This window comes from Triturus cristatus, chromosome 6, assembly GCF_964204655.1.
Source record: "Triturus cristatus chromosome 6, aTriCri1.1, whole genome shotgun sequence".
Lineage (NCBI taxonomy): Eukaryota > Metazoa > Chordata > Amphibia > Caudata > Salamandridae > Triturus > Triturus cristatus.
This window is the reverse complement of record NC_140589.1, coordinates 220,307,781-220,320,904: the sequence shown is the minus strand read 5'-3', so window position 1 is coordinate 220,320,904 and position 13,124 is coordinate 220,307,781. Positions and strand designations below refer to the sequence as shown.

The 13,124-nt window shown below is 42.8% G+C and overlaps 2 protein-coding genes across 2 annotated transcripts in view; both read left to right on the top strand.

Moving 5' to 3' along the window:
* Nucleotides 1-13,124, top strand: part of LOC146816676 (adhesion G protein-coupled receptor F5-like) — a 956,016-nt gene that overhangs the window by 365,457 nt on the left and 577,435 nt on the right. The window lies entirely within an intron of this gene.
* LOC146816677 (IgGFc-binding protein-like) lies at nt 3,315-4,643 on the top strand. Its single transcript, XM_085609075.1, has one exon. It carries the CDS (start codon nt 3,315-3,317, stop codon nt 4,641-4,643), a length of 1,329 nt encoding a protein of 442 aa, XP_085465201.1.

Here is a 13,124-nt window from a genome sequence, read left to right as displayed (position 1 = left end):
TTTATATGTTCAACTACTCCTCCAATGGCCGATATTATGGGTCTGCCTGGTGTTGGAATTATCTCTTTGTGTATTTTCGGAATTAGATATAATGTTGGAATCACCGGGAAATAATTTTGTAAAAATGTATGTTCTTGATTGGAAATCAGTCCTTGCCTTTTCCATGAATACAGATCTTTTTTTAAAGTCTCTGTTGCTTTTCATAACATTCATTGTTATTGAGTTGTTTTTGTGCGTCCTGAATATATTCCTTGTGGGCCAGATGACAACATTCCCTCCTTTATCGGATTTATTTATTATGATTTCTTGATTATTCTCAAGTTTCCTAATCAAGTTTTCATATTGCTGATTTCTATATTTCAATATTTTTCTACATTGCGTGGTTTTGCTGTATAGTTCTTTAAGATCCTCCGTTAGACTGTCATGAAAAGTGTCTCTTGCATCCTTCGGTATCATGGGATAGAATGTAGATTTGGCCTTAAAGAGGCTACGGCCCGCACTGGGATGAGTTAAGTTAAGGGCTGACAATCTATCTATCTATCTATCTATCTATCTATCTATCTATCTATCTATCTATCTATCTATCTATCTATCTATCTATCTATCTATCTATCTATCTATCTATCTATCTATCTATCTATCTATCTATCTATCTATCTATCTCATGTAGATCCTAATTCTACTTGATCTCTTTGTTCTTGGTTAGTTTCATTACTTAATGCATGTAGGTTCAGTAATGTATGTGCATCAGATACTTGAAGGTTGACATTTGTTGTTGTGTCATTATTTTCTTGATTTACACCTTCTCCTTGTTGTTTATTACCTTCTTTAATCGTGAAGAACTTTTTCAGTTTTGATTTTCGTATGTACTTGTATATATCAATTCTTATACGTCCGTAATTAAAAATGCTCTCTGGGCAAAAAGAAAGTCCAAGGGCTAACAACTGTGTCTCCGCTTTAGATAAGGTCATTGTTGACAAGTTTACCACAGTATTGTCATTTTCTGTTATCGTCTGCGCCATTGTGGTTTCTTTGGTCTTGCTCCGCCTGCGTATATAGATATATAATATCTAAGCACATGTATTTCAGGTCTAGTCTAAAAGCCTCAAATACTCCAGAGATGAAACATCAGCTGTCCGCAGCAAATAAATTATGATTATGAGTGAAAATGGGTTTCCTCACCGGGATTTAAGAGGGGTGATAAGGTTGTGGAAAGTTACAGCTAGAGAGAAGTGATCATGCTTCAATCTGCTATCTTACGGTGTGGTTCATTCATCCTTGTACTTCCACGAAATTCTAAGTAGTTGAGGGTCATTTCCAGATATTAAGGGACTTATATATGAGAGCCCTACATTACTTTTGCACCATGTACTACATATGTGACACAGAGCTCTGTATCAGATTAATGAAGCCACACAAAGCCACCCTACACCTACTGATATAGTTTCTGTGCCACATTAGCGTGTGAAAGTGAGTTCAAACATGCAAGTTTTTGGTTTATCACATTTGACATATGCCATTGAGTGGTTACACTGAAAGCTGCAATAATAGTACAAAAAAAAACCTTTAGGGTCAAATACATCTGAATTTGTATTTGGAAAAGTAATTACAGGCCTGATTTAGAGTTTGGCAGACAGGTTACTCCTTCACAAACATAACTGAAATCCTGTCCTCCTTATTGCAAGTGCATTGTATCCAATTGGAATGTAAAAATCAGATGGAATACCTGTCACATTTCTGACGGTAAATCCATCCGCCAAATTTTAAATAAGGCCCTAGTGCTCCACAGTGGTGAGAAATGGTGACATGACTTGCTGGGAATTCTGGCACAGAAAGCCTCAAAGTTTCCAATGGTAGTTGAACTCGTAGTTGTATCACAAGCCTAGAGAACTATTCATGCATCTGCTTTCCATCAGCAGCTGTGGCCTGTCCTAGGAAATTCAGGAGTAGGTGCAACTCACACCAATGCACTTACAAATGTTTGTGATATATGTTTTACTAGGAGCAGTAGGGTTGTGTAGATCATGATTTATGACTTCAAATGATCTTCGATCTTATTAGTGTTCCCATCATCAGTAAAGTGGAAACAAGTATAGGACAATTATTTAGTAACCAGAGAGGCCCAAAGATCGCCCCAAGGTCACAGACGTCTAATTACCCTGTGCCTACTGCTTCCTTCAAGCACATGAAACTGCTGCCGGTCATTTTCAAGCTGCCAGGGCACAGCTCCTAATGCTAGTTAGATCCCGGCCATGAGCTCCAAGTTCAGATTCGGGAATGATGTCTACGTCTAAGAAGCAATATGTTGGAGTGTTGAGACACATTACCATGTTATAGTGGTAGGAAAGGAGATGTGGTGCTAGAAGTAAGACTTCTGTTGTGCTCGAGTGCTAAAAACATTATGTAAATTGATACATGGGCCATTGTTCATATATCACATTTTTGAGCCAGGCTATTATTTGATTGCTCTGTGAGTACATTGAGCAGTATAACTTGTAGTTATATCATCCCACCTCTAAATATCACATTCTTCTTTCTGTGGTGTAAAGAGTGCTTGAACCTTCTTTTACCACTAACAAAAATGGGTATATTTACTAAGATTTTGTGCAGTGTTGCCATCATAAAAGTGATGCAAAATGGCACACATTTTGTTTTCTAATTTACTTTCCAGTGCAAAACTTATTTTGCGTTGGAAATTAGCCAGAAAGTTATACAAAGCAACGCCTAGCAGTGGTTTACATTATTTAGCATTAAAAGGGTGTTCCATGGGTAATACATGGCTGTCCCCATTCAGCCACTCATTTATTTGATGACAAACCTGATCTACTAAAAAAAGTCGACAGGATTTTGCAACTAAAAATAACACCTTTTTTTAAATAGGCACTATCAATGAAAAATGCTTTTGTTTCTCCTTTGATTTCCCACCTGGCTTGTGTGCAACACAGATACAAAGTAGGAAAGGTTTCAAAGATAGTCCAAGCACAGTATTTAATACTGGAAGGGTATCCTTTCAGTATTAAACCTATGGCAGACAGTATGTACTATGGTAAAAAGGTGTGTGCACCAGCGTTATGGAGAGAGAAGGATACTACCATATCTCTTTGGATATTTTGCTATTCTGCTCTCTCTCTTTCATGGAACACAGCATTTTTGGTTGCTGGGCTGCACTGTGTTGGCTGAGCCTTTAGTAAATATACCCCACAGTCTTCGATAGAGCCACAGTGAGGCTAATAGACCTCAGGACACAGGAAAAATGGAAGACTAACGGTGCCTAAAACTTCTTAACTACTTATATTTATGATTTTGTTATCATTATGCACCTTTTTGTCATGAAACAAATATTTCATATTGAAAGGTCTCACATTAAAAATTGTTGTTTTTTGTTTTCTTGCATTGTTTCTGACAATAGAGGAAGAAGTTTTATTGTAGCCTTCACTGAAAATTTGATAAGTCCGGCTACCCTTGCTCTACAGCTGAGCAGTTATGATGAGCCATGCATGGTGCAGGTCACAGTCCCCTCTCCACCCTACAATGAGACTGTGCTCTTGGCGAAGAACAGCACAACAGAGGTGGTCTTTCCTACAATCTACATGCTCACTGCAGGTGAAAGATCAAGGAAGCTAGTGACGGTGAATTCAGATGCAGATATTTCAGTCATTGCATTTAATACAGGTGAGTATTATTCTGCTGATGCTTTCACATGCCTCTCCAAACAAGACTTGGGCACAGAGTACTTCGTTTTCACATCCACAAGTTGGTATGGAAACCATTTTGCTGTTGGCAATGGCGAAGATGTTGAGACTCAGGTCAATATTACAGTGTCCGGCTCCTTACTCATTGATGGAACCAGATATGAAGACAAACAGATGGTCACCATTACCCTGGCTCCACAGGAGGTCATTCTGCTCAGTGACACTAATGACCTGACTGGCACCAGAGTTGTTTCCTCAACACCTGTGGCTGTTTTCAGTGGTAGTAAATGTTACAACTCACCGCCTAGCTACTGTGACATTCTAATCGAACAGCTATATCCTGTGCAAAGTTGGGGGGAACAATTTGTTGTATTCCCCTTGATGACTAAAGATGCTATAGACCGTATTATTATCATCGCTGCAAGACAAAACACCACAGTCACTCTTCGTACAGAAAACACCACACTACAGTACAGCCTTCAGCCTGGTTCTCAGGTCAGCATAGGCTTACAAACCGGGATGCTTGTGGATGCGTCTGAGCCAATTATGGTCGGATATCTCTTCCAGGGGGGCTACAATCCATTAGTATCCATATTCGATCCTTTCTTAACAACCGTTCCACCCAACAGCTTCTCCTGGAGATACTACAAGTTTGTTACCCAAGACTTTTATTACAACTACCTGTTTATCGTGTCTCGCTCATCCTCCTCGTCATCCAATTTTCTGCTCGACTACAGACCACTGATTGATTATTTACCGATCATGCGGCACCTGGAAGGCTTCACTGGTTGGGAAGTGAATTTAGGAAAAATCGGTGGGCAACATGAAATTTCCCATCAGTCGGAGACATTTGGAATTTATGTATATGGAGTTGAATATTGTATATCTTATGGATATTCTTTTGGCCAAGCGTCATTTTCAGGTATTGAACTATTTTATTTTTATATTTAAAATTTCTGATGAAGTTTCATCTGTGGAAAATATTGTGTTTGTATGCACGATGTATGTATGTGTATTTATACAGCATAAAGCTATCTAGAAGGCAAAAGAGTGCTGAATTTAGGTCAGTATATGATTAAGGATCTTTTCCAAGAAGCAGAATGTAGAGGGAGGTCATGGGTGTCAATTCACGAAAATGCCAAGAGTAGCAGAACTGGCTTCACATGCCCCTTGACCTTCACATTCACTCACACATATTTTAATACATACACCCACATTCACATATGCACACACACTCACACATACACACAGACTCTGCCTACACATGCACACACATTAACTCATATACACACTCTTACATAAACACACTCAAAACTGCAAGCACTCACACAGCATACATACATTTGGAAAAAAAATATTTTTTATTTATCTCAGCTGCCAAGAAAAGTCACATGCCAGCTAATTGTAACCCATTTTTTATTAAACTAATAACGAACAATACCACAATTTCAGGACTTCAGGTTCTTTATGTGGAGGTTTGGGGCTATTGTGTTGTTGACAGAGAAGTTATTCCAGATCCTGGGAGCATAGAAGTGGAAGGCCTGTTATTTGGCTTTCTCGTTTTACAATATTTTGAATATAAGTGATGATGTCATGTCTTCTGCATGTCAGCTCGATGTGATGATCAGGTAAACAGGAGTGCCATTTCTGCTGTCTTGCTCTGTGATCTCCTGGTCTTGATCTTATGTTATTTTATTTCAACAGTGTTTTTACAGCATGCTAATCACATATAAGGGTATCTTGGAGCTCTTTAGCCGGGTATGAGAAAGGAAGGCTGCTGTGTGCGTGGGGTGTGTGCTAGTGGGGGACCAGCACAGCGGAGTTGTCTAGGTGATCGGTGTAAATGTACATGGCTACTCAGGTAGGCAGGGCCTGTGTTGGGTAGTTCTTTTTAGGTGTGGGTGAGGAGTTTGAAGTGTGTGCTTGTGTATCGGGAGCCAGGGGAGTTACCATTTTCCTCATCATTCCGTGATGGAAAGCTCTGGAATCTGCAGGAAGCCACAAGCTACCTTCCAACAAGCATTCCCCCAAGTCTCCCGATAAAAATGGTACCTCATTTGTATGGGTAGGCCACTCTTCCTCTCACTTGTATAGGTAGGTCTAATGGCTGCGACAGTAAATGGTCCAGAACGCAACGTGGACACATCACATTTTTCCACTGAAAACTGGCTGTTTTTTGCAATGTGCCTACCTGTGGATATTGGGCCCTAACTCAGCTGGCACCTAGGGAGACCTAGCTATCCTGTACATTTTTGAAAAATAGACACCAGGTTGAATCTAGGATGGGGTGACTTGTGTGGCTCACACTAGGTTCTAATACCCAGCATAATGCGCAAAGCTCAAAATTTGTCTAAGAAACACATTTTTCTCCGATTTCTGTGATTGAAAGTTCTGAGATCTGTGGCGAGCCACAAACTTCCACGCACCCAGCATTCCCCCAGTCTCCCGATAACATGGACACATCACATTTTCCACAGAAAACTGACCCTATTTTAGCATTGTGCCTAGCTGTTGATTGTGGGCTCTAGTTCAGCGGCATCTGGGGAAACATAGTAAACCTGTACATTTTTTTAAACTAGCCACCCAGCTGAATCTAGGATTGGGTGACATGTGTGACTTTCACCAGCCTCTGTTAACCAGAATCATTTGTAAACCTCAAAATGTGTCTTAAAAATTGAAAGTTCTAGACTCTGCAGGGAGCCACAAACGTCCACTCACCCAGCATTCCTTTAAGTCTCCCGATAAAAAATTGTACCTCAGTTATGTAGGTAGGACTAATGCCCCAAACAGGAAAGGGCCCAAAATTTACTGTGGAGATATCAAAATTATCAATCACAAAACAACCTGGTTTTGCAAGGGAGTAATTAAAATGCAGGAGCACCCTTTGCAAAAACAAGTTGTTTTGTGATAGATGGTGGGGCACCTGGGGTTTTGTTCCCAGCCTTTTTGGCTATCTAGGGATATCTACCAAACACAGACATTTCTGAAAACTTGACACCTGGGGGAGTCCAGGGAGGTTTGGATTGTGTGGCTCCCCAACGTTTTCTTACCCAGAATCCCCTGCAAACCTCAAAAATATCTACAAAATAAAATTTTCCTCACATTTTTGTGTGGAATCAGTGTGTCATCACATATTTCCTTCCACCTAGCATTCCCCTTGGTCTCTCGATAAAACTGATACCTCACTTGTGTGGGTGGACAAGTGCCTGCACCAGGGAAGGGCCAAAAACGTGTGGTGATTGAGGGGTAATAAAGCGTGCCCCTAAGGGCAGATTTTTTTATTATATTTTTAGTTGACTCTGCTTTGGGCACCCCCTGTGGTTTGTCTGGAGCCAGGCAGAGCCTTGTGCACTACAAAGACTATCTTTTGAAGTTTGCCTACTTCAAAAGCAGAAACTGGTATAAGCACTGGAGCTGTGACACCCTAACTTCAGGACACTCCTGGACTAAGAGGAGATTCTGCTAAGAAGAAGAGCTAGAGAAGCTGTAGGAGGGGATCTGCAACTCTGTTTGTTGCTGTGTTCTGATGGCCTGCTGCTTGCTGCTTCTGTCTGTCTTTGCTTTTTTTTAGCTTGCTTGCCAAGGTTCTTTAAGGGCTTGTGTGTGCTTGCCTCCTGTTAAGATATCTCAGGGCCATCAAAGACTTCAACTGCAGCCCCCGAACTCCTCTGCTGGGAGTTCTGACCTGCCAAGTGGCATCAATTCCAGTTCTGGGCCCTTGGAGGTGGATTTGCTGCAAAGATGAGAAGATAATCCACGCATTGTCCTTCGGTGCCTGCTTTTCCTGATGCAGCACAGCTGTGCGGCTGAAAAACCAATGCATCGCCATGGAGTGGCTGAAGAACCGACGCAGCACCTGACACGTGGTTGAAAGAATATCTCAACTAACATCCTTTGCACTGTACTTCCGACGTCCGAGACACCCGCTCCGACTTAGACGCAGGCCCTGCAGTGCTGCTGAAGAAATTAACACATCATCTGCTTGTGGCTGGGAAATTCAATGCAGCACTTCTGTCACTGTAACAACCCCAGCAAGTCGGGATTTTCCACGCATTATACTTGTGCACCAGGCTCTCCATCAACGTTGCCCTGCAGTAAAGAACCAAGGCCGCTTGTCTGGAATTCGACGCATCATTTCCCTTTGCAGTAAGGAATCAATGCTTCACCTCCCCTGCCAGCCAGGAATCGACACATTACCTCCTCTACACTGCAGCAAGAGATCAACACATCACCTCCTCTGGCAGTAAGGAATCAACGCATCACATCCCCTGCGAGTAAGGAATTGATGCATCACTTTGTTTTCTAGTGCTTCATCTACCCTGTGCCATCATCTTTGATTTTGACACATCCTAGGTACTTTCTGCTAAAAGTGACATCCATAGTTTCTTATGGAATGAACTATTTTGAAACTTTTAAAAGTGATATCTTTGCTTGTGCATGTTGGATTATTGTTGTTTTGGCTTTGTTTTATTGAGATAAATATTGGGTATTGCTCTAAACTGGTATGTAGTGTTTTCACTATTGCTATGAAAAGGCGCCGTAGGGAGGTCCGCTTAAGAGACTCCTCATCACGGTGCTCTCGCTGAACTTTAGGGAGATGTATCCATCGCGGAGACCGCCCGACAAAAGGATCGCAGAAACAGGGAAAATCTCTTCGGGTTGACAGGTGAGCAAACTCGCAGCCAGATGGTCCGAGGAACCATCTGGCTGCGAGTTTGCTCACCTGTCAACCCATAGAGATTTTCCCTGTTCAGTGAGAGCACCGTGACGAGGAGTCTCTTAAGCGGACCTCCCTACGGCGCCTTTTCATAGCAATAGTGAAATCCGTCCTGATCGGCATGCTCTCTGTTTGACCATCAAGGACCTTCTTTAACCCTTTCTCCGAAAACTCCGATCAAGATCTTGAGCCCCTAAATAATTCCTAACAGAGCTTGAGGTTCTATTCACTTAGAAGACCTTTGTCTTGGTACGCTTCTACTATCAGTCTGTGACCAGATTGTCCTTGCCGCCACTTCGCCAGCTTGACTCGATAGCTATATTTATAGCCGATACAGGTCCCAGAAAAATATACTCAAATTCCCTACTGTTTTGCCCTGAGGAAGGTGGCACCCATTGTTCGGTGCGTTCACCGAAACGCGCGTCGGCGCTTCTTTGAAGTCCACCCGAGCCCCAATTCCTTAGAAGCAATTTGGACCTCTCAACATTGTTACAAATGATGATTCTATTTATATATTGTATATTGTGGCCATTTTGAGCCATTTTTGACCACTTTTGTATCTCTGTATCTAGTATGAATTTTGATTTTGGCGTGTTGTGATACCGGTATAAGTGTGTGAATTTGTGTGTAGTGGATGATGTCTGGGACCTTTTGAATTTTTGAATTTTTGGTTTTTGTGTATCTTTTGATGTCCACTTTATTAAATTATGAATCAGTACATGTATTGAATACGCTTGTCTGAACATCAATGATTTTTGAGAAATAAAAACATTCATTAATTGACTTTGTTTCTTACCTTGAAACTGTTTTTTGTTTTCTCATGACCAGCCTTAGTTTGAGTGTCAGCCTATTTATTAAATGATACACTGTACATTTTGGAAGAAATAGGTAGAGTATTTTTCCTTCATTATTCATGTTGGTCAGACCAGTCGCAGGGGAGGATCAAGTCGAACTGTGTGGAGTCCATTTTGGAGTTTATTAGGTCGAGAATTGCACCTTTGTTGTGTGTAGGGCTGTTACATATTTGAGTAAGATTAAGGTCAGCGTGGAAAGCTTTGAGACTGTTTACCCCAGGGTCGTTCTGGTCGTCCAAGTGAAGGTTGAAGTCCCCCAGGAAAATGTGCTTATTTTGTTGCTGTCATTTGATGCTAGAATATCCATGAAGTGTTCTATGAATGTGAGGTTATCGCCAGGAGGGTGGTAGAAAGTGTGTAGCGAGCATATTTGTTTGTTATTGTTGGCGATGTTTAAGCAGAGGTATTCACAAGAGGATAAAGTTGGGGCATTGCAGTTGGTCATTGTTTGGTTGAACTGGTGTATGCAGGCTATCCCACCACCTGGCCTGTCCGTTCTGTCTAGTCTGGTGATGTCATAGTTAGGTGGTAACAAGATGTCCATGATGGGAGTAGATGCTTCATTTAACCAATTTTCCGTCAGGATCAGAATGTCTGGTTCGTTGGTGAGAAGTAGGTCAGCCAAATCAGCTGGATGTCTAGAAGCGGATCTGCAATTTAGGAGAATACAGTTTAGCTGTGACTTGTTGGATACTGTGGTGGGTTTGATTGTGAGGGGGATTCTAGTGAGGTTATTTTCAACAATGCCTCTGAAGTTGTGTCTGGTGGCTCTGTATGTGTTGATCGGAATAGATTGGGAATCTGTATGTGAGATAACAGGAAGTCCAGCGATATGTGGCGGGTGAGGTAGCTCGTAAGAGCGAAGGAGGGCCCCTAATTCTATAGCAGATAGAGGGGTTATCATCCTGATAGGGCGGTATATGGCATTAGGGTGCGGGACTGTGCTCCAGCGTGGAGACCCCTGAGACTGGGAGCTTGCAAGTAGATGTTGGGTGCGACTATAGTTCTTGGAGTGTGGGGAAGAACTGTATTCCTGTATATTGCGAGTGAACTTGGGTTGCTGTAAAATAAGGTCGTGTAGGGTTCGGATGTCAGATTTGACTTGCTGAAGGGCTGATAATATCTGGTCAAGTCTGGGGTCAGGTGTGAGAGTGTCCTTATTGGAAGGGAGGACAGAGGGAGTAGGTGTAGTAGTAGTCTCATTAGTGTCGTTTGAGGGGGAGTCGAGGTTGGGGACAATGCAAAGAGCTCTTTCTGAGTGTATGTCAAAGGGGTGAGGGAGTGAGGAGGCCAGATGAGGAGGGGACTGAGAGACAGCTATGCCAGGATCAGTGGGGGTATAGGTGGGGTGACGGGCAGATGGAAGGTGCTGGGAGTAATGGGGAGGGGGAAGGTGGGAGAGGTAGAGCAGGGTGAGGGGACTGAGAGACGGCTATGCCGGGATCTATGTGGGTATAGGTGGGGCTGACAGGCTGTTGGGAAGTGCTGGGAGTAATGGTGAGGGGGAGGGTGGGGGAGGTAGTGCAGGGTGAAGGGGGATAGTGAGTGTATTGGTAGTGATACGGCGTGAGGCGGTTATTAGGTGGAATGCGTTGTTAGGTGGGGTGTCGTTGAGGTCTAGAGTTAATGTCGGAGCAGATGGGGACAGCTGGGAATCCTGACTTACTTCAGGATCCGGATGGGAGTTGAAAATATCGGAATGATTGGATGGAGAGCAGGTGTGTGTTAGAGTGACTCTCTCCTTGATGAGCGGAAATATGTGATCTATCATATTGAGGTTGCGGTCGGTTGATTGGATGAGGATGATTCCATTATGATAGATATTGACGGTGGCTGCTGCATTGAAGAATAGGGAAGGTAGGATAGATAGTGTGAATCCATGCGCTGTTTTCTTCATAAGAGAGACCTTAAAGAGAGCGAGAAAGGCTTTTCTCCATTGAGCTCTTCTTTTAGTGTAGAAGATGATGTCATTCTTAATGAGCCCTTTCTTCATTGAGAAGTATGGGTCCGAAATTGGGGTTTCAGGATGAGATTTTAATAAGTTGTGTTTGAAACTTTTAGCTGCTTTTTTAGAGAGGTTTGGGGGGTAGGTGATGGAGTAAGTGAAGTTACCGGTGCGCTCCATAGTGTAGGTGACACTTGATTAGCGGGTGATAGACTGTTGGGAAGATGTATATGAAGGTGCTGCCCTTTAGGGGGAAAGTGTAACAAGGTTGTGAGTGAAGTCAGTCCAAGATGGCTACTTTGCTAACTGACTAGCGTAGAGCTAGCAAGGAAGTCCTTTGTCTATTTCAGTTAAAGGATCTCATGGGAAGCAGTCCTTTTTCTTTGTTGACCTATTGTGGCCATTTTGTGTGATCTGTAGAGGCAACTGAGATCTTTCACTATCCAGGCATTCGAGATCATGGGTGGGATTCCCTCTGGTTGAAGTGCATCTGCTTGCCTTCAGTCAGGAGTATAGCAGGTGGCCCCTAGAATGGGCTTGACAATTTTGCATTGTATGTGTCAGTCTCGTTCTGCAGATACCTATGGGTGGAGGTGAGCTCAGACTATGCCTGCTGAGCTCCTTGGGTTCACTGCGTTATAGGAGGCTTATTGTCTTTTGGCCACCATTGTTGTCCCTGTGACTGAGCTGACTTTCAGAAAGCTGCCACGTCAAGTAATCTGGACTGAGGCATGCCAGACTGCTTTTGATGCCCTGAAGGAAGGCATGTGCACTGCGCCCGTGATCAAGGCTACTGACTTCTCCAAGGAGTTTGTGGTGCAGACTGATGCCTCAGAGCATTGTGAGGGAGCTGTGCTTTCACAGCAGAACTAAGAAGGCCTACATCAACCCGTAGCTTTCATTAGTAGGAGGCTACTTCTTGGGAAGAGAGGTGAAGTGCAATTGAAAGGGAAGCTTTTGCTATGGTCTGGGTATTGAAGAAGCTAACATCATACTTGTTTGAGACTCACTTCTGAGTTCAAACAGACAACAGGCCCCTCAGATGGTTAATGCAGATGATGGGTTAGAACCCAAAACTGTTGAGGTGGTACACCTCCCTACAGGGAACTGACTTTACGATGGAACACCACCCTGGCAGAGAACACACCAATGCTAAAGGTCTGTCCAGGTTTTGCCACCTTAGTGATGATAACTTCAATGAAGTTAGGTAGTTCTCACCACTTTTAACTGGGGGGCACATGTTAGACTTGGCATTTTTGGTGTGTTTTCCCCTGTCTTTTTGCTTCTGACCTCCTGTTTTTGACTGTGTGCAGCATTTAATTTTTGCTGTTTTTTTTTTTAACTCAGAGCACTTTGCCACTGCTGATCAGTGGTAAAGTGCAAGTACTCCCTGCGTAAATTGTGATTATGATTAGTTATCCATGATTGGCATATTTGTTTAACTGTTAAGACCCTAGTAAAGTTCACTGTGTGTGCCCAGGGCATGTAATTCAAATGCTACTAGTGGGCTTGCAGCACTGATTGACAAAGCAGTGAATTGATTGTGCCACCCACATAAGTAGCCCTTCAAACATGTCTCTGACCTGCCACTGCATTGTCTGTGTGTCCAGATTTGATCTCCCATGTAGACCTGGCAATTGCAACCACTTGCCAGGCTCTAATCTTCCCTTATTCTACATGTAAGGCACCCTTAAGGTAGGCCCAAGGTAGGCTCATGGGCATGGTGAAGTGTAGGACATGTACTGGTGTGTTTCACCTGTCCTGATAGTGAAATACTGCTAATTTTGTTTTTCACTATTGCCAGGACTATCTTTCCTACAGGTTATCATTGGAGCTGCCTTGTAACATCTTACAATTGTAACTTTCAATTGCGAAGATAGAAAGGTTTGGAGTTTGGCCTCCTTGAACTCAAAATG